This window comes from Athene cunicularia, assembly GCF_003259725.1.
Source record: "Athene cunicularia isolate RWA chromosome 5 unlocalized genomic scaffold, athCun1 chr5_part2, whole genome shotgun sequence".
NCBI classification, from domain to species: Eukaryota; Metazoa; Chordata; class Aves; order Strigiformes; family Strigidae; genus Athene; species Athene cunicularia.
The window spans coordinates 9,800,019-9,827,204 of NW_020799102.1; the positions used below are offsets into that span (position 1 = coordinate 9,800,019).

The 27,186-nt window shown below is 40.5% G+C and overlaps 1 protein-coding gene across 1 annotated transcript in view; it reads left to right on the forward strand.

Moving 5' to 3' along the window:
- The first annotated feature begins 3,194 nt into the window (after positions 1-3,194).
- The window catches only part of LRP5 (LDL receptor related protein 5), a 126,209-nt gene continuing 102,217 nt past the window's right edge, over positions 3,195-27,186 (forward strand). The window contains exons 1-4 of the mRNA XM_026850575.1: positions 3,195-3,586; positions 18,042-18,239; positions 21,970-22,166; positions 24,133-24,264. Of these exons, the coding sequence (XP_026706376.1) occupies positions 18,046-18,239; positions 21,970-22,166; positions 24,133-24,264 (523 nt within the window). The 5' untranslated portion in view covers positions 3,195-3,586; positions 18,042-18,045. The remainder of the gene's footprint in view (positions 3,587-18,041; positions 18,240-21,969; positions 22,167-24,132; positions 24,265-27,186) is intronic.

Sequence of the window (27,186 nt, forward strand, 5' to 3'; positions counted from 1 at the left end):
TTGTACGTAGACTTTTTAAGGCTTTGGTCTTTGGCTGGATATGGGGCTGATTTGTGAGGCAATGTGCATAACTTGAGAAGTTCTCTGCCCCAAAGAACTTCTGACTTAAACAGAGCCTGCTCAGATCAAACTTTCCAAGTGTTCAGATGGTTTGGTACAGTGCCACTTAAAATAGACATGGTTATGGGGAACCAATGAGTTGCAGAGAAGAAAACAAGCACTTTGCATTCTAGACATTTTTTCTTGTTTTCAATAACTAACCTGTTGGGCTTTCATGATGCTATTCCCAGTGTTTTTAAAGATGACAGGAGGACTTGGCAAGTTAGGAAATGAGATACGAGTGATACTGAGACTTCATTTCTTAATAAATAATTATCCTCAAGCTGTATAAACTTTCTTGAGTTAAATATTGTAGAAAACAAAGATATTACGTTTTCAGTGAAACATTTATGATAACAGTTGTCTGTCATTGCTGTCCAAGATCCTCACTAAAACCACCAGCTGATTTAAATTTTCCTTATTTCTTTCATCAGGATAGACTTACTCCAAAAAGAAAAATAAAGCCATCTCTTTCCTGACTTGGGGAAAAAAGAAGGCCATGCAGCATAATAATAAAAAGACTAAGTTTTTATGCATGTTTTTAAGTTCATTTGAAGCTGAGTTTTAGATTCTGAGGTCTTTGGCCTCCACATGAATACATAAGCTGTTGTCAGAGATGTACTTCGCTTTGGCCCATGCAGGGGCACGCACTCTGCTGTGAGCATGCAGCTGGAGCCAGTTCACGAAAAAGGCAACAACATGTGGCAGGGCTGCCAGAAAAGCAAATCTGCAACTCACACCTCATATAAACTGTCTTCTTTTGAAAGTGCAGCAGGAATTCAATTTGAAAGACAGTATCAAGAGTGAACTCTCATATATTATATACAGTAACATGAATTTGAAACTAAAGGTATTTATATCATAGGCTTGAAGCCATAGAAGATGAAATAACATATGCTGCTCTGTTCTGTGTGTTGTCCCCTGAGTTGAGTGCCAAGTGTTTGGACCTCTGCTGGGTGCACATTGGAAGCAGCAGCATCAAGTGAAATGATTGTATGTGAGGGTAGGAGTCAGCTGTTGATTGGTGTAGAACTTCAGCAGCTGCTGCTTGAGTTAGAAGAATTGGGGGGAGGAGAGGGAAGGGTACTGGGGTTCAAGGTGACAAACAGTAGGGGCAAATGAAAATAGCTCTTCATTTGATGACATAAGATCCATACCCAACTTTGGCAATCAGAGGAGTAGCTGAGGGAGCTCCATTACTTCCAGCATCTTGTGTCTTTTTCTGAATTACTGGCATTCTTAGCTGCCAGTAGTGCTCACAGCTGTGGCCAGTATGGTGGCATCATTGAAGTTGGCTGCTGACTTCCCAACCATATATGCACAGAACTATTTTTCTTGTTTACTGCTAGATGAAGAAGCAAGCCTGTGCTTTTAGGAGAGAAGTGGCTAACTTGGCCATCGGTCTGGCTGGTATGATTGGGAAGGAACATACTTTAGTATGTCTACTTAGTGTCCTCTTCTGGAAGAAGCAGTTGGGCCAAATCATGCCTTTGTCTCTGTTTGAATCATGCCTCCTTCCCCCATAGTGGGTCCTTCAGAGGATCTTTACAATTTCCCTCCGATAGAGTTTTTGTAATACTCTGTGTGGGGAGCAGAGGAAGGAGTTGTAGGACTCAGACCTTCACACCTTTCTCTCCCTCTGAATGGGAGACCTCATGGCCCTCTACAACTCCATAAAAGAGGGTGCAAAGAGCTGGGGATGAGCCTCTTTAATCAAGTAATAAGTGATAGGACAAGAGGGAGTGGCCTCAAGTTGCGCCAGGGAAGGTTTACACTAGATATCAGGAAGTATTTCTTTGCAGAACGGGCTGTTGGGTGTTGGAATGGGCTGCCCAGGGCAGGGGGGGAGTCCCCGGGATCCCTGGAGGGGTTGAAGAGTCGGGCTGAGCCAGTGCTGAGGGATCTGGTGGGGTTGGGAACGGTCAGGGTGAGGTTCATGGTTGGTCTAGACAATCTTCAAGGTCCTTTCCAACCTAGTTGATTCTGTGGTTCTGTGATTGTGGGAATGTGGAGGGACAGCTCAATTGCAAGCACAGATTTATCTCTCTTGTTGAGTGTAGTGGCAGATGAGATATGATGTGACACATGGTGTGACAAGTGTCATCTTGTCTATCCTAAAATTTCTGCCAGTGTTGCTACTGCTTCTGTATGTCTTACTGTCAGATTCAACTCAGCGAGGTGAATTTCCTTGCTTCTCATGAGTCTCTCCCCCCACCTTCTTCCTTTCTGTCTGTGAGTGCCAGCATCATACACTGAGGTCATGTCATTGTCCAACTGAACCTTGCACACGAGATCTAGAACTTGTGCAGGTACTGCTGGAATATCTCAATGGCTGTCTTTCTGATGTGTCTTTAAGCTTCCTATCCCTTTTGCATCAGTCATAAGTTAGCTCCCTTCTCAGAGCCTATTCCCTGTCATTCAGTACTAGGACTCCAGCTTCCATCACCCACTTAGAGCTTCAAATAGCAAGAACCTTTGTCCTTTTGCTCTTGCTGCCTCTTCCAACTAACAGCAGTCCCCACATCATCATCTTCCTTCAAACTTCCTCGAATTTCAATCTTCTCGTTCTGTTGGAGGGGAGAAGACAGTAGCTCTGAACCTCTGTCATAGTCTTTGCCATCTAGGAGGGTGCTTGGTGGGAGTGTTTCAGTGTATTGTATCTAGTACTGTTAGCTTCCAGCCTGCTACTAAAAGGCATCTGTACTTCCCTTCTGTGTGTTGTTACTATTCAAACTGGGTGAACCAAGCTTTTAAACTATGAAGACTTAATTTATTCTAAACCTGGATTTATGGATTGACAGAAGGTATTGTTGAAGGGTGTCGGTTTGAACTCTTCAACAGTGTTGAAGATGCTATCCGTGTCCCATAGATATAGAATTGGCCCTGCTCTTTTCTCTGTATTTTAGTCCTTTGTCTGACATGTGGAAAGAAGAGGTTTTGGGGTAGCTTGCATATTTCTCTCTCATGTGAAACTTCCGTGTTCCTTCTGCTGTACTGCCTGCCTCACTGATCCAGGAAAACAAGTCTTTAACTTCTGTAGATGCCAGTAATACTAACATGTTCCTTTTTTTTTTTTTTTTTCTTCTGTAGCATCTCCCTTTCTGCTTTTTGCCAACCGGCGGGATGTTCGACTTGTGGATGCTGGAGGCACAAAGCTGGAGTCCACTGTGGTGGTCAGTGGTTTAGAGGATGCTGCTGCGGTTGACTTCCAGTATTCGCAAGGCATCGTTTTCTGGACAGATGTGAGTGAAGAAGCCATCAAGCAAACTTACATTAACCAAACTGGGAATGTGGTGCAGAATGTCATCATTTCTGGTCTGGTTTCCCCGGATGGCCTGGCATGTGATTGGATTGGGAAAAAACTTTACTGGACGGATTCAGAAACCAATAGGATAGAAGTAGCTAATCTCAATGGAACATCTAGAAAAGTCCTCTTCTGGCAAGACCTTGATCAGCCCAGGGCAATAGCTTTGGATCCTGCTCATGGGTAAATATTAATTTGACTTAAATGCTTAAATGGATACAGTGGTGATTTATATTAAGTTTCTAGTTCTGAAAAAGAAACATAGCCTTTTGTTTCAGTTTACATTTTCCCAAGGTATTTTTCTCAAGATCTGTAGCTGAACATATGTTTGAGCTTAAATATTTTGTGGCAAGAAATGACAGCCCAGACATAGAGCCAAAAAGAAAAATGCAGCTATTCTTAGGTGCCAAGCCAAATATTCAACCAGTATGATTGCCTAACTTATTCCATTGCACTTTTCTCAGTTATCTTGCCTGGTAAATTAGCTTTCATTTGATATGTGATGTCTGTTTAATGTATCTAGACAGCAAGGTGTGTAAATCTGCACGAGTTGAAACAGGAATTCTCACTTGCTGTGCTCTGCTAAACAAAACCAGGACATTTTTAAGTGGTCATGTTGAATAATCATGTTTGCACTGGCAAGTAAAAGAATCCAGCTAAAACCAGGGACTCTCAATGCTTTAGGGTGAGCAGGTTAGGAAGCAATAAGGGAGCAGGCTGGATGTGTCCCTTCTAGTGCTCTGGAAAATATTTGCATCTCTGTATGGTTCCTCCCTCCGTCTTCAGTACTCCCCACCATTTCACATTTGTGCTGTTTGCTGTCTCCGTGCACAAATAGTACTGATTTTGTGCAGTTTGGGCCCTCTATTCATTGCAGTGATGACTAGATCATCTGCTGTGCTGGATGGACCCTTGGGATAAGGGGAGGTGAGGTGCACTTCTCTTGTGTGCACAAATCCACACGAGTGAGGTGGCTTGCTGCTCATCTGCTGCTGTTTTCACAGCTCTTTCTTGGCGATCACTTTATCTTCCTATTCTGTATAGTACCCATAAGTAGGTTTCTCATCTGTAAGAAAATCTGGCATCAACTGACGTTTTCACTGAGTCTGGCCTCTTTTCAAAGGGATGCTGAGTTTAGTTAATTTTAAGTCAAGAGCTTAGGATAAACCACAAATATAAAGTAGTTTGGGGTTTATCATGCATTGAGAGATGGCAGTCTCTTGAGAAACTACCTGCTTCTGGTGTGTAAGAAGTGAAAATTGAAACTAATCAACGGCGGGCAATTTAAGATTGCTATGTCAGCAACTACCATGCTACAGGCTGCAAGTTTCTCAGGTTGCTTTTGCAGGGGTTCTTGTGTAAGGCTTCCCAGATGAATGTGAATTGTTATGGGTACATTTATGATTAATACGTAAAGGATGTACAAGAACTAAATGAAACTATGTGTACCCAAAGAAACAAAATCCTTAGTTTTGTTGACTCATCACATGCTGGATCTGCCTGTAAGATAACTGATGGAAAGGTACAACCATAACCAGTGAAAGGGAAAGTAGAGGGACTTAGTTGGACCAAAGGCCTTTTCCGGGGGGTACCTTGTCCTCTTAATCCTGACCACTACAGATGCCTTTAGGTGAAAGGAGTCCTTCCCATAGCAAATTGCTGTATGGGAGTATTTTAAATAAATTAGCAGGAATCCTGTGTGTATACTGACAACAAGTAATCTATGCAGAATTAACTAATTCTGAAAACTAACTTTAGATTCAGAGGTCAGTAGTATAATTTAAAGAGGGAATATGATGTTAAATTGAATATTTTATAATGATGTAGGTCAGAGACAGTGGAATGGTGCTTTCCATGAAATACCAGTGTGAGGTTGGCATCTTGTAAGTGGTTGCAGTTCCTTGCATTTTGACTATTTTCGTTAAGGTAGCTTAAATATTGGTTGTGGCAATACATTTCATGCCGTATTGTGTGCTTTTTGACTCTCTGGGTTTGAAAAACTGAAAGGATTAACTGGGGATTTCTGATAGGATATTGCTCCTATAATACCCAAAACGCAAAATTTTAGTTTTTAATGAAAACTGGATTAGAACAACTGGGTGAGAAAGTATTGTTGCTACAATTCAAAAGGAGAGATTTTTAAAAGTTATTGGTGATGGTGAAGTTGCAGTTGCTTCTGCAAATCTAATCCTTGGAAGAAGGAGAGATGCAGCCGTAGCTTATTTTGCATGACTTTGAAAGCCAGTTCTTTGCAGAAATACTCTGCAGAACAGATGTGCAGCATTTCTTAAACACAATTAAGTGTAAGAACAGAAGACACCTTTTTCATGTGTTTAGGTATCTTACCTTGTTTTTACTTTTCTGTATGTCTGTGGTAGCCTATTCTTTCCTTCCTGGAGGACTTCTTGACTTCTGTGTATCTTGCATTTACTGCTCCAGGGAAGGTGTGCAAGTGTGAACAGTTACTGTGGAATGGGCTGTTATAAGGAACAAGATTCGTTTGCCAAAAATGTAGATGTCTATATGTGAGCTGGTCACCTTGCAACTTTCTGGTATTGATCAGCAGAATTGCTTGAGATGAGGTGAGACTGGCAGTTCTGGCTCTTGCTCAGATCAGTTCCTTGGGTTGCCAGTGCTGCTGTCCTGAACATTAGTTCAGCCTACAGGTTGAGGGTTTTTTCCATTGGGAGCAGCAGCTTTATATGAAACATCTCTATTGGTTTTAACTTGTGGCAGACATTTCTAATTATTAGCCTGTTTGATTAGTGTATTGATCCACTGCAACAAAGCAACATAAATAAATTGTCTGTGAAAATGCATTATGACGATAGATGTATTCTTTATAATTAGCCAGTGGTCAGTTAAAATCAGCCTCCATAGAGCTGCTCTTCTGGGTAGAAGTGACAAAATCCAGTATTGCACAAGGGTCCTATTGAATTAAAAGCATGTTTGCTCAAATGACTATCTAATATAGTAAACCTAATAAACTGAAAAATCATACATCATGTATATTTGTGGAATAAATAAAACATTCAAATTTGAATAAAGCTTTCACATGGAGAGGGACTTTTTACAAGGGCATGTAGTGATAGGACAAGGGGTAATGGCTTTAAACTGAAAGAGAGTAGATTTAAGTTAAATGTAAGGAAGAAGTTCTTGACTGTGAGGGTGGTGAGGCCCTGGCACAGGCTGCCCAGAGAAGCTGTGGCTGCCCCCTCCCTGGAAGGGTTCAAGGCCAGGCTGGACGGGGCTGTGGGCAACCTGGGCTGGTGGAAGGTGTCCCTGCCCATGGCAGGGGGGGTTGGAACTGGGTGATTTTTAAGGTCTCTTCCAACCCAAACCAGTCAGTGCTTTAATTCTATGATTTAATTTGCTTTTACGAATGCTTCATTTCACATAGTAGTTCTGAAGTATTTCATAGGTACATCTGTGAAGTAGTGATAGTTACATTTGATTTAGGCACAGCAGGCGCTGAGTTTGAGCTTCTCTAGAAACAGTTGTTCCTTGTTTCCTGATATTTTCTGGGGAAGGAAAGTGGATGACGGTAGGAAAAACGAACCGTTCAGTACCTTTACATTTGTATTTTTGTTCCTAATTTTTTCTGATCAGGTGGCAGATGCAGTTATTACAACTAACAGAAGAATAAGAATTTGTGTTAAAATTAAATCAGATTAGAGCACTTGAGTAAATTTTGGGGTTTTTTTCTGGATTGTGAAATCTGATGAAATTTACACTAGAATTCTTAAAACTGGTTTTAAGTCTTAAAGTTGATAGACATTTGCTTTCAGTCTGGAAGAATTCTCATAAACGTGATTTTGGCCTTTTCGCAGTTTCTTCTTGAGAAGTGAATGGAAGCTTAAAGAATGAGGAAGAAAACTTCATTAGATATAGGCCCATCAACTTCAGTTTCCAGAGGAAAAATGTGTCAGATAAGCATTTCATAAATGCTTAACTGATACTAGTAGTACCCATGGTATGCTCTGTGTCAAACAAATCTAATTTCCTTCTGTTGATAACAGAGCATGTTCTTGTGCAGATTGGTGACACCTTCTCTTCTCTCAAGCCTGCCGAAACATTAAAAAAAAAAATCAACTTCTGAATGTCAGGTGGAAATCACAGAAAAACAGGCATTGAGAGGAATCTCTAGATGTCAACTAGCTCACCTCCCATGCACTGTTATCCTGCATCCTATACACTCCCATGCTTGGTCATGACACCTACAACATTCCTGAGGATGATCACTGTACATTCAGTACATTCTACTCTCTTCTCCCAAACTAGTCCATGTCTTGAAGAATTACACTCAAAATGGAATAAAAGATATTTATTAGGCAAATGCTACACTGGGCATAACATCCCACTGTGAACACCACAACGTGAAATGAAGTCCGCCATCCACCTCTGCAGAAAAGCAGAAGAGAAGGTGTCACACTATGTTGTGTCCTTAAGGTTAAGCATGTTGGCTTTCTGCATTGAAACCGTTGGCATCTGTGTGCTTAAGCCTCATCTGTATGAACTGAATTAGCCTGAGGCTTTGAATACTTTGATTTAAATGACAGTGAATGGTGACATGTTTTTAACAGTGTATCATCTGATCTTAACACCTTTGGAATAGTTGAGGGGAGGTGGAGTACTGAATAAAAACTTGCGACTGTTGTAAATACTGGAGAATAAAAGCATCAAACAGGGTATGGGTAGATTATGCTTTTTAGCAACTCTTACTTTCACTCATGGCTACTCAGTTAAAATGCAGAAGATGCCCCCGGTTTTCAGTGAAACATGAGTATTGCTGCCTTGAAAGCTAGAGATCAGTTTATATCCTGTGTGTCTCTGTTTAGTAATGAATTTCAAGTATAAAATTATTTTGAAGCTTTTGGTTAATTATTTGAAATGCTGTAATGAGAATGAATATATGAGTAGCACAGTTGTTTTCTTAGAATGTAAGAGAAGTACTCAACCATAAAATTGGTTACGAGTCATATCCAGTATCTTGGTATGGCAGTAATTTCTGGGAGTTGGAAAGCTTTTGACATGTTGCGTGTCCAAAGAGCTGCAAATAGCCTGATGCATGAGAAACTTGAAGTTCTTGTGGGAAGTGTTATTTACTCTAATTTTCAGATGGATGCCCTTGATGGTGACAGCCTTTCCATAAATGTTTCATTGGTTTCTTTTGCTTACTTCTCCCTCTTCCTTCTCATAGATTTAACTAAAGATAAGTTGTTCAAAGACCATTTGCTTCATTTGAGAGCAGAACTGCTTGTTTAGAGGTAGCAGAAAAAAGTGATTTACTTTTTTTTTTCCCCTCAGCTGTAATTGCATGGGGAAGAGGTGGAAATGTGTAGATTTCCTTAATAACCCCATTGGACTCCCTGCCCTGTTAGCACTCCTTTTTTGCTACAAGTTCTGTAATTCTTCATATCTTGAGTCCTGGAGGCTGAAGCTTCTTTGCTCTGTACACATTTAGTCTTCTTAAGTAGTTTGGGAATCATGATATTCTTAATCTTTTTAATTTCCTCACCATTTCTTAAGGGGATAGAAGGAGTAACAGGATGGCTTTGGTTGTCTCAGTGCCAGTATGCGTTGCACCGGTTTCTCATGTAAAGACAGGAACACAGCTCTGGTCTTGTAGCTTTGGCTCTGGGACAGAGAGATGGCAGAAGCTGGGATTCTCTTTGATTAGAGGACTTGATGGGTGCAGGTTATAGCTGCACAGAGGCAGCATGGAAATCATGGCATATACAAGGTGTTGGTTTGGCTGGGCTGGCACCTTTCTGTTTGTCATGAATGGGTGGCTTTGGTTTTAAATCAAAACATGGTCCAAATTTTCTCCCGTAAAAGTAAGCAGTAGCATAAACTGAAGTAAGCAATTTGCCTTGACACATTATTGGCTGTCATTTGAGTGTACTGTTTTCCCAAACATTGAGTTAAACTGAACCAACACACTGAAGTAGATAAAATGCATTGGCCTGAGCGAAATGTTTAAGGGCAGCTGTGAGATCTGTGGGTAGGAGAGCAACCAACACTTTGAACAATTGAATTACTGTTCAATATGTTTGCTGGACCCCTGTCCTCTGCTAAGTCAGTACCATGTGTAGACATAATTTCTTGGACTCTCCTGATCTGCTTTAATCCAGTGTTCCTTAAGGAGAGAGAAAGAAATCTAAGCTTAACTTTAGGTACAGTTAGTAGTCCGAGGTTAAGTCATGACTGGGTCTACGTGAAAACGGCAGAGGGTGGCAGGTATCTCACAAATGGATGGAGAGAGAGAGTTCAACAGTTCATTCTGCAGTTTGATAGGAAGATTCCCTGACTTCTGAGTTGCTGCAGAGTGTCTTAAAATGAATTGAATGTAGTGAGATTTGGACTATTTTTCACTTTCCTAAAATAAATAATATTTTTTGAAAGAAGAAGAGGACCTGGGGTCAATGAACTGAATATATGGGCCAGCAATATGCCCTTGCTGCAAAGAAAGCCAGCAGCATCCTGGGCTTTGTTAGAAGGAGTGCTGCCGGCAGATGGGGTGAGCTGAGCCTTCCCCTCTAGTCCGTGCTGGTGAGGCCACCCCTGGGCTCAGTTCTGGGTTCCTCAGCACACAAGGGATGTGGACATGCTGGGGTGAGCCTAACAGAGGGCCACAAAGATGATTATGGGATTGGAGCATCCACCGTAGAAGGCAGGGCTGGTGGAGTTGGGATTGTTTACCCTGGAAAAGAGGAGCCTCAGGGGACCTTACCACTGTGTATAAATATGTGATGTGAAGGAGTAAAGACAGTGGAGCCAGATTCTTTTCAGTGGTATCCAGTGAAAGGACTAGAGGGAGCAGGCACAAACTGAAGTAGAGGAAGTCCCAATTAAATGAAAGAAAATTCTTATTGAGAGGGTAATGAACCGCTGGAATAGGTTGTCCATAAAGTTTGTGGAGTCTCCAACCTTAAAGATACTCAGAACCTGACTGGATGAGATCCTGGGTAACCTACTCTGGTTGACACTGCTTTGAGTGGTGGGGTTATAGTAGACAAATCTCCAGAGGTCCCTTCCAGTCTCAGATATTCAATGATTCTGTGAAAAAGCAGCATTTTTGGTGCAGGGTTCATGACCTCGTAAGGTCCTTTTCCTACTTTGTTTTCTGCACTTCCCTGACCACGCTATAGAGGTAGTATAATGCTGAGTTGCTTGTGAAGTGCTTTCAATAGGAAATAATTTCTTTATATATAATTTATATATAATACTTATTCTTATCTCTTCAGAAACGTCAGGGAAGAAAAAGTTATACTGCGTTGTCTTCTGTACCTTATCTACTGATTGAGGAGCAGCTATGAGGGCTTATTCTATCTTCTTATAGTTGTTCGCCTGTTTTCTGTGTTTCTGTTTTTGCTTACGAATGTGCTGGACATTCTTTTAGAGGTGAAAGTGCATAACGCACAAAGCATGTGCAACTCCTTTCCCCCCCCACCCCCGCAGGAAATCCTACCAGTGCAGTTTCTTTTTGTCAGGATATCAGCGGTATTGCAGTAAAACTGCTTTCCAGGTTGAAAATTATCTTACTAACCCCCCCTGAGGAGTATTGCATGTATCTCCTTACAGCTGCCCTTCTTCTCTAGCTTTAGTGGGTTTGGAAATCTTGAGTCCCTCTCTCTGAGGATTCTTCAGCTTCATGGGGTCATGTAACCTGGCTTTTTAACCGACTACTGAAGCTGTATTGAATGTGTGCTTGTTTACCTTTGAGAAATCACTAGGGTGTCTTACTCCTTTCCATCTGGGTGAGCAGGGAAAGATGTGCTCTTTCCTTGCAACTACTTCATTGCAATAATATTTGAGCATCCATCAATTGACAGGCAATTATGTTTTTCCTCTTTGTTTTCAGTTGCCAAATAGTGTGTGTTGTGTGTATATATATATATATATATATATGTGGGTATATATTTTTAAAGAATAAACCTGTCAGAATAAAAGATGTAGGAAAACTGTAGGTGATTCTCAGAGGTTTTGTTTGCTTTGCTTTAAATACATGTCTTTGAATATGATGTGATTAGATGTGATGGGTACCTGCTGTGGCATATTTTTGGGTTTGATGTAATTTTTTTTGTCAGGAACATCCAGGTCTCAAAGTTCAGTGCTCAAGTAAAAAAAAAAAAAAAAAAAAAAAAAAAAAAAAAAAAAAAAAAAAAAAGAAGGTAATTTGAGTAAGTAATTTGCAACTTAATGCTTTGCAAGCCATTCTTTTCCCTTCTGTAAACACTTAGTGTTACTTAGTTTTGCAGTTGAGTTTTTGTAACTTTAAAGTTGGGATGGGAAAAGTAAGTTTTAAATGTGCAGGAATCTAAACTTCATAGCAGTTTCCTGTAAACTCCTGTTTCATGCCCTGGCCTTGTATAAGTTTGAGAACATTGTTGAAATTGGAGAAGTTTGTGCTGATTTACATCATCTGTACAACTGGCCCCTTTTGTGTAAGCAGGTTATGTAAGGTTTGGCAACAGTATTGCATATTCGGGAGGTGGAAAAAGTGTTTGGGCAGTGTTGGCCGCTTTTTATTATGTCTGTGATACCTTCCAGCTCAGATGGCTGATCGGCTGCTCTTTGAGGGCATGGCCACGATTTCTAATCTCTGCAAAAATAATGACAAGAGATGAAGCAGCAGGAAATAAGAAATGACCTGCAGCTTTAAAACTGAGGGGAAATACGGTCTTCATCCTGTTTTTGCTTCTGCACCTGGAATTTTAAAATCAGTTAAGTGGGGAAAAAAAATAGGAAAGACCAGTGCAGTGCAGTTTACCAACTTTAAAATTTGTTTTTGCAAGGTGTCTTTCAGTCCCATTCTTCTGATGATACTGAAGGACTATTCAAGCTTTCATTCAATGTGGTAATTAAATATGTGCCAAAACCCAGTGACTTGCTGACTGCAGTTGAACTGCATTTCTGTAATTTCTTCTGACCAGAAAGCTTGGTGGGGAAGCTTGCAACTACTGTGCTTACTGATAGAGCAGTAACTGAATTTTACAAACTCAGTTCTTAGTCTGGTACTTCTGGATACTGGATGAAGGACTGGATGCACTGTTAGTGGTTGTGTGTTCAGAAAGAAGTACACATGTCTTCTCCCCGAGGAAGCTCTGGCTTTTGCTGTTTTGTTCCTGCTGGTTTCTTTGGTGTAGCAAAGTGCAATTTGGTTTGGGACAGAATTGGTGCAGTTGTTGAGAAATTATTATTAGATGTTAATCTCTTCTGCCCCCTGCCACCACTTTGTTTTTGCCTTGAAAGTCCGGAGTTAAAACCCAGTAAGGGAGAAGACACTGGGCATCTCTGAAGAACTTAGTAAAGTAACCTAAGAGTTTGCCCCAGGGCATCTTTTAGTTCAGTGCTACTCTAGTCCTATTTGGTTGGGGGTTTTTGAGAGTACTGATTTTGTGATAGCTGCTTAGCAGTGAATTTTGCTCACTCTTTTTTTTTTTTTTTTTGTTATTAGCTCTTTAGGAATTGATGTTTTCATTTTCTTTAATAGCCTCAGTGCTGTTACACTTTTAGTGACCTACTGCAAGCTAGGTACAAAACTCCTGGGATGCTAAATCTGTCTTAAACACGTGATCAGTCTAATGTCTAGTAAGATACCAAGTACTGGTTTTAATATTTTTAGCTCCATAGAGTTGTTACGGTATGCCTGGGGATATTTTAAATTGTGTAATTTACATTTAAATATACCATCACCACCAGCAAAATCAACCAGACAAACAAATCTACCCAAATACATGCTTAGGCTCTTCATCATTATTCAGTGTATATCTTTTCAACAGGCTTCCAAAACAGGGAACGTTCAGTAGCACAGGTAGTGCTGGGCTGGGCTTCTTTGCATAGTCTACTGAATTTACCTGAAACCTTACCTGGACTAAATATCCAATTTTATAGTGAAATGAAAATGATAGGGATTGTTAATGTACTGGACACCAGCAAAAAAGGTTATATTTGAAAAACAAAAAAATCAGTCCTGAACTGTCAGCTGTCCCAGAAGCATTAATGGTGTCTAGACTGTTTAGAAGTGCTTGGTTTTTGTTAGGGTCAGGAAGAAATGTGGGTTACTGAGCAGGTTCAAAAAAAATTAAAGCTTTTTTTTTTCCCTGGAGAAATAATGGGTCACTTACCACTCCAGGCCCCCGGATTAGGTAATTTTAACAGGTTTAAACTCTATTAATTAAAGTTAATTTAAATCAGGTTGATGTAAATCAGTTCCTCACATATAAACTGTCAGTGCACAGACTGTTTTTTTTCTCTGAGAACCCACTTTGAGCTTTTTGCCATGTTCTCCCCGCCCCCCATAAAGCCCCAACCAAAAATATCTGCTGTTTGTGTAAGAATTGATCCTGTGTCCTGGGGCATTTGGAAGATGCAAAGTGTAAGACATGATGGCTACTACTGGACGTTACTAAAATACTGAATTTCTCCACTGTTTTTCCTGTATGGCTCTTTATCTGATGAACCTGGCTAGGGCAAGCAGATTTTAGTAGTTTTGACAGAAGACTCATTTTCTTAAAGAGATCCATAGGTTTTTTCAGGGGTAGGATAAAGCCTTTGTCTTTCTCTTCATAACTAATCACCTGAAGGAAGCTTCTTTGCCCTCCCTCCTCCCCCCAATTTTTATCTTCTGCTGTTAGTGTTCCATTTAAATTTGCAGTGGTGCTTCAGCTAAGCTTGCGTCATTCTTTCCATAATAACTGTACTTTTTTTTCTGTAGGATTTATAACATGCCCCTGAAATTTCTGTCTTCAGCTGAATCTCAGTGTAGGGTGTCTCAGTCAGGACACTATCTAATTTGGCTTGAGCTAGCTTTTTCACTCAAGATAGAGGAGGGTAAAAAAGACTGTGCATTCTTTAAAATCCCTACAGCCATGCATTTAAAACATGACATTTTATGGCCTATTAAAATTTGATGTCTAATGCTGTGTTGTGCCTTGTGTTGACCAAAAAAATGTCGAAACTGCCTAGATATTATGGTGGGAGAGAAGGGATGAAGAGGCCTGCCCTAGCTAATTGTAGAGTCCAGGGCACTAATTAGTGACTGATCTAGGGAAAGTTGGAGAGTAATGACTGTCTTTCTCTGGGGCAGTTCCATAGGTGACTTCGGCTGCATGGCTGCTGCCTTTATTTGTTCCTTCTGTTTAAGCACCACTGCTGTGGGACCGTTGGTCAGACAGATCATTTGCTAAGGTAACTGAAAGGTTTTTTTTGTTTATTTTCTTGGAGGGTGCTAATGTCAGCACCCAGGGTAGGAGCCAGGAAAGGAACTGCTCCGTTTGGCAGTGGCATGGGTTTAAATAGGCTTAGGGAGACCAGAGCCTGCCTCCCACTCCTGCTGCAGGAAAAGTTTATATTCAAACTCTCAGTTCAGGGTCTTGGTGTGTTACAAGATTCCCAAACCAGAGCTGATTTCCTATAATTCATGGCGAATCACTACCGACTGCCTGCCAAAAAGGTGGAAACCTTTTGGAAAAGGGGAGGAGGTTATATGGAGACAAGACCTGCTTTTGCCATTGCAGTACTTGGCATGGTTTCCTGTGATGGACCACGGGAGTGCTTTGTAGCATGCGGGGGGAATGAAGCCATTACTTTAGTAGGGGCTTGATGACTGCAGAGACGTAATATATTCTGTAAAGTTCACCAGGAAGATCAGCTTTATGATACTTAAAGGGTTGCAGAGACACACTGCAATCAGAACATCATGGTGACAGGATACTAATAATCTTTTATGTGTTGTGTTAAAAACGTCCAACTGTGAGAGAAGTGCTTTGAAAGAATGCTGCCTGCATTTAGATTGTTCTACGTGTTGTCTAAATGCATCTTCACCCTCCTTTGCGGTACAGTTCCTTTGCTAATACTGTGTAGTTTTAGACCTTTGAGTGACACAGGCATTGATTAGGATTGAGCAAGCTCAGTCTGTACTTGTTAATGAGCTAAAATGTAGGGATGTGGCAAATTAATGCGCGAAGCTGAAAGTATACTTCTGCCCAGCCATCTCTGTGTGGCCATCACCTATGAAATTAGGCAACAGGTGTTTTTTGGGGGAGAGGCTCTGGAGCTGGAACTCCTTTCATCTCACAGAAAAGCCATGAGGGCCTTTTGGCTTACAGACTTTTTCTTTTTTTTCTCTCTCTTTTTTTTTCCTTCATCTGAATGCATTTTGCTTCAGGGCAGGCTGCAACGACAATGGGAGGCTTCAGGAGAGGAATATTCTGCTCAAGTGTAATTTTGGGGATATATTTTCATCCTTTTTATTTTAACCTGATTTTTAAGCTTAATTGGACTTAGCTAGTTTTGTCTCCTTTGTTTGTGTTTTTAAATAACTGTCATAGGATTTTTGATTTTGATCTAGGCTCTATTTTAGCCTGTATTTATACATTTCAATATATGAGTAAGTGTGGGACTGTCATAACCATGTGATATAGCCCAAGGCCACCTTTAAGAATCAGGTTTTTCTCAATTCAACAGTCCATCTTTTGTCCATCTTCATTCCTGTAGAGATGGCTCAAGGTGTCCTTTGCATACTTCAAGCCTAGTGCAGGTGAGACGGATCAGAGAACTGATTTGACCTGACCAAAAATGAGTATTTGGCCGGATGAGTTTCACAGTCTGATTCACCAGCTGGGTACACAGTTCCTTTTATGTCTGCTTTTCTCTGGCTTCTGTTGTTTGTCAATAGCTGCTTCCCCACACAGTTTGAGCTGCCACAAATTATAGCCTGACTTGTTAAGGAAAACCAAAATGAGTGACAATTTACATTCATAGGTTGTCCTGTGAACTGGGGCAGCTCAGTTACTGCTGCTGCTTCAGGAGCAGTCAGTCTATCCTGACTGCAGGAGCCAGGATGTTTTGGGGAAGGCGAGTCCTCTGCAGTCACTCTGAGGAGAGCTGTCTCAGAAGCCTGAGGGCTCACCTGCATGGAAGCTTTACCATTTCAACTAGAAAGCTCCTTGTTTTACCCTCCCACACGCAAGTGTATGTGTATTGTGATACAAGTGAGTCATTTCTCTCTGTCTGTCTATATTTTTATATGTATTCCTCTGTTCAGTGGGATAAACATGCTAATGATTATCTATGCTGCTATGATCAGAATGGTCTAAATAGGTGCTGTGACTGTGCTGGAATGGGAGGTACAGCTGTACATGCTGATGAGAGCATTTTAACCATGTGCTGTGAGAGACATGTCCTGGGGATAACTGCGCAGCTGCCTGCTCCTCCTTGGCTGAAATGATGGCCTCAGCTGTGTGTGAAGCAGCTACAGAGCTACTGCAGTTTACAGAAGCATCTTTTCACAGGATCACAGAATCGTCTAGGTTGGAAAAGACCTTGCAGATCATTCAGTCCAACAATCAACTCAACATTAACAGTTCCCAATTCCACCAGATCCCTCAGCGCTCGGTCAACCCAACTCTTCAACCCCTCCAGGGATGGGGACTCCCCCCCTGCCCTGGGCAGCCCATTCCAATGCCCAACAGCCCCTTCTGCACAGAAATCCTTCCTCAGAGCCAGCCTGACCCTGCCCGGGGCAGCTTGAGGCCATTCCCTCGGGGCCTGGCGCTGGCTCCTTGGTACAAGACACTCATCCCCCCTCTCTGCACCCTCCTGTCAGGGAGCTGGAGAGGGCCAGGAGGTCTCCCCTCAGCCTGTTGTTGCAAAGGGGAGTATGTCATGCTGAAGAACATGACTGCAGTTAACAAGTGTAATCACTGCTTCATTACCCAGGTGGATTGCATTCTCTTCCTCTGTGTTCCCTAGCGTGGCTGCACAGCCAGTGCTGTCTTCTTCAGGGGATCTGAGGGGCTGAGGTTCTGAAAAGTTTATGAAAAGTCTGGCTAAGCATGGGCTCTGCAAGACTAAACAGATGCCTCTTCACCATGCTTTTCTGGAGCTCTGGTGGTAGCAGGGCTTAGCTTAGGTGTAGCTCAGTGCACTGACCCAGCTGGTGCCCATCCAGCGCTGTTGGTTGGTCTGACACAGCGTGATGAACCCTCAGTACTGGAGAGTCCAGTGTGCAGACACCTCAGTTCGAAGGCTCACTCAGGGCAAAGGCTTCCTGACACAGTCCATGCCAGAAATGGCTGTGTTGGCATTGGGAAAGCCAACACATGGGATGGGGAAAAAAAAGAACCCCAAAATTTATTCTAATGTCATTCTAAGTATGCACAGATTCATGACTTATTTATTGGTAGAAATGAATTTGAGGGCACCTGATTTTGTATTCTTTTCTGTATACAGACTTGAAAAAGGAAGCTCAGCTATGGCCACTGCCTGCTTGGATAGGTGATTAGCTGCTTCAGAATGAGATTTAGGATATTAACATGTAATAACTGGCCACGCAAGGACGATACTCGGTTGTAAATGCTTATGACCATTGGGTACTGCCCAACATTGAAAGAGAATGGTAATAGATTATGCAGAGGCAATGCTTGTGAGAGATGCTCTCATGAAGGAACTTTTTTGCACCTTCTGGAACTGTGGTTTGATTTATGTTGGTAAGTATGTTAATAAGTGTGATAAAGTTTTGGGGGTATATATCACTTAAGGGCTTTGCAAAGAGCTGTGATCCCTTCTGATCCTAAAGCTAATCAGCATGTATTGTGATTTAATTTGTGTGCATCTCTGCTTTGATTTTCAGATACATGTATTGGACTGACTGGGGTGAAACACCCAGGATAGAACGAGCAGGAATGGACAGCAGCACACGAAAAATAATTGTCGATTCAGATATTTATTGGCCAAATGGACTCACAATAGATCTTGATGAGCAGAAACTTTACTGGGCTGATGCAAAACTGAGTTTCATTCATAGGGCAAATCTGGATGGTTCCTTTAGGTAAGTTTCCTTTAGTCATTAATATGGTCTTAAGTTATTTCTCATCTCCCACATTCATTTTGAACTGAGGCTTTTTGAATAATGCCAATACCTTATTCTTTTTAAATGCAATTGCTAATCGCCTTGCAAAAAGAAATAGCCTCACATCCTATAAAACTGGTTTTAAAAGTAAGACTATTTGTATCAGTATTTCACTAAAGACTATTTATAGCCGCCTTCTACAGCAAGATTTTTTTATTTTTAGGCACATATTTGTCTTGAAAAATATTTGGAGATGCTTATCCTTGGCCCTAAGCAATCTGACATTTAACTAGTGACTAGAATTTTACAGTATGTCACTATTTTTTTTAAACAGGAAATACATATTGAAACACACTTGTCCTTGGCCCCATCCAAAGATGTCCTTTGTGGCATGCCTATAAATTAATAAACTTCAGCATTGCAGACTGCAAGCAAGCAGGAAGCAGATTTTTCTAAAGCTTAGTAGAAATCACAGAATGGAAGTTTTGGTTAGTGGTTCCTGTCCAAGTGTGCTGTTGAGTTTTGGCTTTTGTAGACACAGAGAGGTGACCCTTCAGACAGGGCAGACCTAGATTTTTGAGATTGTGCCTTCAGTTCTCTGCAGTGTTCAGTGGGCAGGTTCTGTTGATCCTGAAGGGTGAGTGTCATCTGCCAGTGAAATGTTCTACCAAGGAGGCAAGTCTCTGCATTCTGGTCTGGCTTTGGTCTTCAAGTAGTTTAAAATGACATTTTCTTTTTCATTATTTCATAACATTTTAAATGTCTGTGTTATGAAATCATTTTGCTTTGTTAAAATTTGGGGGAGTTTTATTTTATGCGTATCCATTTTATTCTCCCCCAAAAAAGCCACTATTTTTCATGGAGGTTTTCCATTTTTTTTTACCGAGGTGCATTCTGTGCCTTTCTTATTCATAAAAGAGGAATAACAATATTGACATCCTTTATAAAATGCTCTTAAGTTCCTTTGAGAGCACTATGTAAGAGCTAGAAAATGGTGGCATTACAGCAAACGACAGGTACTGACTGAGAGTCAGAAGTATAGACAAAGGAGAAGACCTGTACGGAAGAGTGTGGTAGCTCAAAGGCTGGGTGCAGGTTCACAGAAAGAAAATGGTCTCTCAGAATTCAAAATCTGAGATGTTCATGAAGTACAACATGAATCTGTTTCTCTGATTTGGGGGTGAGTGGCAGAGGGCAAGGTTTCCAGGCGAATTCTGCAGTTACCATGCATGTACAAATTGTATAAACTTTATTTGCTTGTATGTGTAAAAACTTTAAAGTTGTAAATGGTAAGTAAAATTTATTTTGCTCATTTTAAGGTAACTCCTGAAAGGGAGCAAGCCTTTGAATACAGTAATTCCAGCAATCTGTCCAAATAACTTTGTGCTAGATTAGTGCATGTCCACCACCTTATGAGCAGTTTTCTATTGAACCAAAAATGAAACAGTACTTTAGGAAAAATTAATATATTTTGCATTAAAAAAAAAATAATTAGCTCACTGGTGTACACTTCTTACATATTTTATTTAACTGCTGGAGGGTGTAAATGCATACTTAGGAATATTCCTATGCATATATAGGAATATCTTGAGGTCAGGATATTCCTATGTGTGATGCTTTCTGGAAGTTCCTTGTGTCTGACTGCACGTGGACTTTTAGGTGGTGTCCAGTGTAATAGCTTGATATCATTGAGCTGTGTGTAGTTTAGATTGTTGTCATATAAAGATTCCTTAAAACATTATGCGTATTAATAAAATGCCATGAACATTGATCTTAATTTTAACTATTTTAAAATGAAACTTTTATTTATGCTTTTTTCCTTCCGCTGCTCAGTGTTGAAACAGAAGTCTCTGAAGTTAGGACTCTTAGATTCTGGTGTGAAGGTAGACTTCAATAATGATTCAAACTAGATCATAGCCTTGGAGGTTGCTTCCTTAATCACAGAGCAAAGTAAGTTTTACCCAGACTTGTCACTGAGGAAATCTTACGGTGTTTCAAAAGCTTCTACTCTTCCCATCCCAGAATCACTTCAGAGTCAAATAAAAAGGAAATTTGCATTCTGCATGGTGGGTTCATGTTACTAGAGCAATCTGCATGCTACATTTTAGCAACCTTCAGATTGCAAGCCTGTTGGCTGTAACTGTTTAAAGGATGTAATTACAGGAGAAGGTGAGACTTGGTATCTAAGAATGATGGAAATAGGGGCAAGATAGAGTAGAAAACATCTGCCAGATACTAGAATACAGCCACAACTGTTACTAGTAACCATGTAACAGCAAAGGTGAGAGTGGAAAGAGAAGTGAAATCAGTATTTCTATTTATTCTGTCGTGTTTTATGGGGAGAGAAGTAGTGATAATTTGAAGGACAAATTTTAGAACAGTTTCACTTTCATTTCTAGAACAGAAAGAATAATAAAAATTTTGTTTTGCTTTTTCCATATTACCTGTTTTGTACATGTATATGCAAATACTTGTTTGCCTGTGTCAGTCTGTTCTAAACTTGTCAGTGTCTAAACAAGTGCGAAGAATTTGGGGGGTACTTTTTATATTCTCTCTGGCAAATGATATCTAGGAAACAGAATCCTTTCCCTGCCAAACTTTAGCTGGTTTTTGTTTTTTCTTTAATCTCTTCAATGGAAACAGTGTAAATGCAGATCTGAATTAGGTGTAAGAAAAATATGGTCCTCGCTTTTCTTCAGGATGATGGTGAGACTTCAGCTTTCTCAAAGTTGTATGATGAAAAACTTTGAATACTGGTTTGCTGTGTCAGGACACAGTTTTGGAAGGTGTCTGTATGCCTTTGTGTTTAGAATTGCATTTAGAATGCATGAGTTTTGTGAAAAGTGAGGGCATATTTTTTTGACTGGGGAATTGTCAAGTATGTTTTCAGTGATTTAGGAGATGTCTCCAGAACTACTGAATCTAACTTATTCAAATTTATTACAATATGTATAAATTTGAGGATCCCATGAATTTAGAAAACATTTTGGAGATGTCATGTGTTTTGTGGCTTTCAGTTCAGCTAATAACCAATGTGAAAATATATATGCATCCGCAGAAGTGAAGTGTGGCTGAATGAGGTCACTGAAAAACATCTGAAATGTTTCATTTTTATATTAATGAATTATTAATATTTACTCTTAGAAAAGTATAACTGATCTTTGCTCTACATTTAAAAGATAATCTGAAAAATACTTGTTTCTGCTGCTGGCCAAGTTACGAGGAGTAATTTAAAGATACTCCAAGGTCATTTCTTCCTTTTCCGGCTACAAGAAAAGACTGAGTGCAACTGAAGTCCTGTGCAAAGATGTCATATATTGCATAGAGGGACAAAAAAAGTAATGTTTTAACTGGAGGAGCACTCTTAATGCCTATGTTTCCTCCAAAAGGCAGTTGTGTTTGGGCATTTCAACAGCCCTGTTGAGAAACTTCAGCGTGGCCTTTCAGAGGTCAGCGTGGAGCTGAATCAGATACTGTGTCGCTATGAAACCCAGTATATTTGTGTCCTTACTGCTGTGAAGGGGTGAAGTCTTGTTTTACATTTTTCAGCCTGATTATCACTTCTAGCACTAGGTGAATCTCTTGAAGGTCCAGTGAATTTGCTGTAAGAAGATGATTCCTATATGAGTTTTTACAAAGCCAGAATTTTTAGTGGGTGGTAACAGGTGGAAGCAATACATTTGTAATCCTTGCTCTTTCCTTCATCCAGGCAAAAAGTTGTTGAAGGTAGTCTTACTCATCCTTTTGCACTGACCTTGTCTGGTGACACTTTGTATTGGACGGACTGGCAAACACGCTCCATTCATGCCTGTAATAAAAGGACAGGAGAGAAAAGGAGAGAAATACTGTCTGCCCTGTACTCACCGATGGACATCCAGGTGTTAAGTCCGGACCGGCAGCCATACTGTATGTTTTATTTTTTGTGTTACTGTTAGTTATCTATCAGGAAAAATGTTATTCGTAAAAATGCTTAGTTTGAAGTTCTAAGGTTTTGAATGCTTGCCAGGGGATTGGTTGCTAAAGGTGTAAGTACCCGAATCCTGTATCTACCTTTGAAAATTCTAGCCTGAATGATGAACTGGCTCATCGTCCCAGTTGGTAACAAAATTGAAAATCCAGTGAAGTATTTCAGTGGCATCTTTTGATTTGGAAAATTTGAATGAGAATGATAAAGTCTCAATCTTTTTAACACCAGTATTTTAAAAACAACTGACAAAAATACTTCTCATTACTTTTTTTTTTTTTTTTTTAAATAAGTAGAATTACCACAAAATATGTAATGTGCGTTTTCTGCTTATAATGTGTTTTTTGCAGTCCAGACGTGATCATGTTTATCTTTAATATGTATCAAATAGTTCATGAATGTTTCAGTATGGAGGGGATTTAGTTCTGAGCTGTTATTTGAAACATACACATGCGTCTTTTTTCTTTATGATGCTGCTTCAAAGGAAGGCAGGTGTAGAGAATTGAGAATTGGATGAAGCTATGTATATTTTGTATAGGCATGTGATTCCATGTGGCAGTTGGTCTAGTTTTTTCTTAGGATAGCGAGAATGGGACTTAAAAGCAATGGTGTGGAAATGTATATAACTGAGTAGCTATGGGAAGAATCATCTCTTGCCTAGGGGAGATACTCTACCATTTTGGATTGGCTTCTTTATTTATGCCAACTGTAAAGTCTGCTTCCCTAAAGATAATGTTCGTTACTCTGGTAAAGTTTATTTTTTTTGCTCGAAAGTAAGCAAAAGGAGTTTGGAAATCGTCTTGGTGATGGAACATGTGCAAGTTTTCATTGAGGTCATCGGGTATGCACCCTGGTTTATCTCACAGCTCCAGATAAGAGTTTGTCTATGCTGAATTCCTGTCATTGCTTTGAGCTCAGGGAATGTCCTAGACTTGGGTCATAGTATTTCTGGGCAGTCACAAAGAAAATATGCACATAGGGAAATAGCATTTGGTGAAAATAGCTCAGATGCCATTGACTTCATTAAGATCAGCTTGGATTTCTTCCTCTCCCTTTTTTTCCTCTTTGTGACTGTCAGTAAAAGTAACACAAGGCAGATTAGCCAGAAATTTTGTGGGTTTTATTAAAACAGTTCAGATGTTTATTCAACCTATGATTGATTGTGGAGAGATCTTGTACAACTTGCAATATAATTTTTTAATAGCTGGCAATATTTCCATAATTATTTATGGTTACAGTTTCATATCTTGCTGCCATTTTTTTCCCCATATAAATGAGATAGGTGCGTGCAGTTGTCATGTGTCTGTCCCTGTCCTGTCCGTCATTCCCTCTGCCCCCAGTTTTGTTTTTTTTTTTTAATGTTTTCAAAATTGCTGATTTTACATGTGGCTCCTCTGGATTTCCTGGTGATTCAGGGATATGTCTTGCTGTGAAGGCTTTGCAGTAGGAAAAGATGTTTACAGCATGCAATGATACTGTAATGTAGGAATGATAGAAATTACTATGTTTTCCTTTCTTTCATAGAACTGGTCACCCCCCCCCATCATCATCCTCCAAGCCCTGTTTTCCATTTTCATGATGCTTAGCAGACTCGGCATCCACAAAGTAACTGATGGCCAAAACCCTTAGCTGTGTTCAGCTTTAGAAACACTGAAAGAACTGTAGAGTGAGAATGTGCTGAGCTGTCAGCTCTTTCAAAATCAGCTTTTGTGTGCATCTCAGTTTAGGTGCCCCTAGCAGTAAGATCTTGGGGAGGGGGGAATCAAACACTTTATTTTTTTAGTTCCTCTGTCTTTTAGCACTAAAGTTTGTGCCAGTCATTTGGGATCTATAATTTCTTCCTCATAGAGAAAAAAGGGCTTTAGGGGTTCTAGAAAAATGAAAATAAATCTGTTTTGTTTCTTGAAGTTCACACTCCATGTGAAGAAAACAACGGTGGTTGCTCCCATCTGTGCCTGCTGTCTCCAAGAGACCCCTTCTACAGCTGTGCCTGCCCCACTGGTGTGCAGCTAGAAGACGATGGCAGGACATGCAAATCAGGTAGGAGCTTGGCTTTTCTACAGTGACAGGGTTGATTTGGTTTGGGTTTTCCACTTAAAAGTTGAGCCTTGAAGAAGTGAGCTGAGAGGAACTGCCTGACAGACCGAAGTGTCACTCTTGTGCTGGTGAAGATGGCAGAAATTTTGCACCTAAATCTTCTGCCAAGCTACCAGAGATGGTGATTTTTATGAACTGAAGTAATCCCTTGCATCAGAAATCAGAGAATGTTGACTGTATTTTGTGTTGCCAGTTTTCTGTAGGAATGAAGTAGTATGTGGACCCCATGGGAGAAGAATTGTATTAGAAGTAATGTATTGTAGGACACATTTCTGTTTGGACAGTGGATTGTGGACAGACTTTTGATCCCTCCCATTTGTTGTCCAGTAGTGGTCAATGATACAGTAGTGGTGGCTGAGTTACTGCCTTCCAGTTGCACCTCAAAGTTAGCAATACACTTGAGACATGTTCTGCACACAAATGTGCCAAAAAATTGTTCAAGGCCATGTCCAAGTGCCCATATACTATTTTGGAGATAACCCAGTGAGTTGGCCTTGCTTCAGTTAGTTCTATAATGAAGTAATCTGTACAGAAAAATTAAAAATTAAGATTTAAGCTAAAAATACTATTTTTCTGGTTCTGAAGATTAATGTCCCCTCTGTTTCCCTTTGGGCTGTTTTAGGGGAAGGACTTATTAGAAAATTGCACCGAGATTTTTTTCTTCCTGGGTCTAGTTTGTGTGTTTTGGACATTTTATTTAATTTGAAAAAAATGAGGCAGGGCTTTTTGTGAAGATGCTTAGAAAGTTTGCTGCTTCAGATAATTGAGCTAGAGAAAATAATGTTCTAGATGGCTGTTCCATGTCACTAAGAAGGAGAAAGAGAGGCTTGTGTATTCCCAGCAGAAAGCTGTTTAGAGTATAATAGCTAGAGCGAATGCTTTAATTGGAAAATATAACTAGATGCCTATTTCATATTCATAAGTTGAATGAGTCTAGTAGTATGCTTTTGAAAGTTTGGTTTTATCACTGATCAGAAAGCTGCTTTTTAAAATGCATCTTACAAAAGCAGGCAATTAACACTGATAGGTTGGTGGGACACTAGGAGGCAAGGTTTTGGAGAATGTTCTTTCTGCCAACAGACTAAAAGACACTCTGCTGCCTGTTTCTGATGCGTTTTCAGTGAGTCAAAGAATACAGTAATTTTCTGATGTGGCTTGATTCCTCTGAGTACTAAAGCAAGCGTAATAGATTCCTTTCATTTGTGAACTTGAAGCAGAATTTGAACGCTGAACCTTCAGGGTTTAAGGACCAGCTTTATTAGCTCATCCTGCTGTAGTCGAAAAGCTTATAAGGTAGTTCTTGCAGCTGCTGAAAGACCTTTCTCTTTCCCCCTTCCAGCTTTGGAAAGTTTCCCTTTCACAGCTTCTAAAAAACATCTCTGAATGCTGAGGACAACCCTTTTAGACGTTCATGCTGACCTCGTGTTTCTGGCAGTGGGAATGAAGGTCAGCCCGCTTTTGGCGTTTTGGCGGACAGCACAAGCAGGAGTGACTGCTTATACTGTGCTTTCACCTTTTCATTGTCCAGCCAGACAATCCGTCAAGGGTGCTCGTCAAAGGAGGGCAAAAAAGTGGGATGGGAACAGGAAATCTGGTTTTGCATAAGAATGTGGCCTTTTGGTTCAGTTTTATGGATTATTTCTTTCCCAAGCTCCACATCTTTTGTTGTCCTGTCTGCCTTATGCCAACATCCATGTGCTTCTCTTTCCCCTCTTATTAATTAACTCCTTGGTTGCAAGGAACTGACTTTTTGTTCTTTGCACGAGTCCTTTGTAGTAAAGTTGTATCAGGAACTAGGGATGTAACAGCATTGACCACCTCTCCATTTTGTTCCCTATTGGCTTGGGCAAAGTGCAGAAGTACAATGTCACTTGAGCATATCAGCTTCTTTGACGTTAGGCTTTTAAAAATGAATTACACAAATACTGCTGGGGCTTTGTCTGCAAGAGGAAAGAGCATTCTGTTCTCAAAATCTGTGTCCACGTGGGGAGTTCACTGTTGCAAATGTAACTATATAATGTGACTGTATATCTCTGTCAGAAAAGTTCCAAGGTTCTTAGGCGATTTCAGATCTCTTGGATATTGAAGAACACAGACAATGGTATTGTGCAGGTATGAGTGCTCTGTAACTCTTGGCAAAGAGGGTTGAATGTTAATGGGCCTGGGGAGCTGAGAAAACATGAATTCAAGGACAGAGTTTGCTACTATTTGCTTTGCTGTGGGTTATGTCTGTATACATTGAAACTCCAAAATGGGATTTTTACACTTTTTCTACACAAATAACTGTTGATATGCTGAAGTGATAGGTATTGTGTCTGTATTAAACTGCAGCAGGGGAGGTTCAAGAGTGCACATTAGGAGAACATCTTTCACCGAAGGGGTTGTCAGAGAGTGGAATAGGCTGCCCAGGGAGGGGGGGAGTCCCCATCCCTGGGTGTGTTTAAGGGCCTTTTGGATGAGCTGTGGGGGGATGTGGGGTAGGGGAGAATGTGTAGAGTCGGGCTGAGGGTTGGACTCGATGATCCCAAGGGGCTTTTCCAACCTGAGTGATTCTGTGATTAAAAGAATAGTTCATTATTCTGTAGTTTTGGTTTATGGTCTTGCTTTCTCTCTGGTTCTAAACAGTTGCTCTCAATATATGTAAAAAATGAGCTCTACAGAAGATATCCATCACTAACGATGGATACTAAATATATGGATAGGCTGCAACGGGCATCAAGTATAAGTTCCTCTCTGGGAATGTGTACTTGGTTTGTGCAGGTAGGTGTTTTGTGTTGCTTCCCTCAAGATGTGTGATATTAAGTCTGTTTTCTTTTGTTGGCTGTGAAAATGCTCTGGACTTTCTTGAAGTTCCCATATCAACAA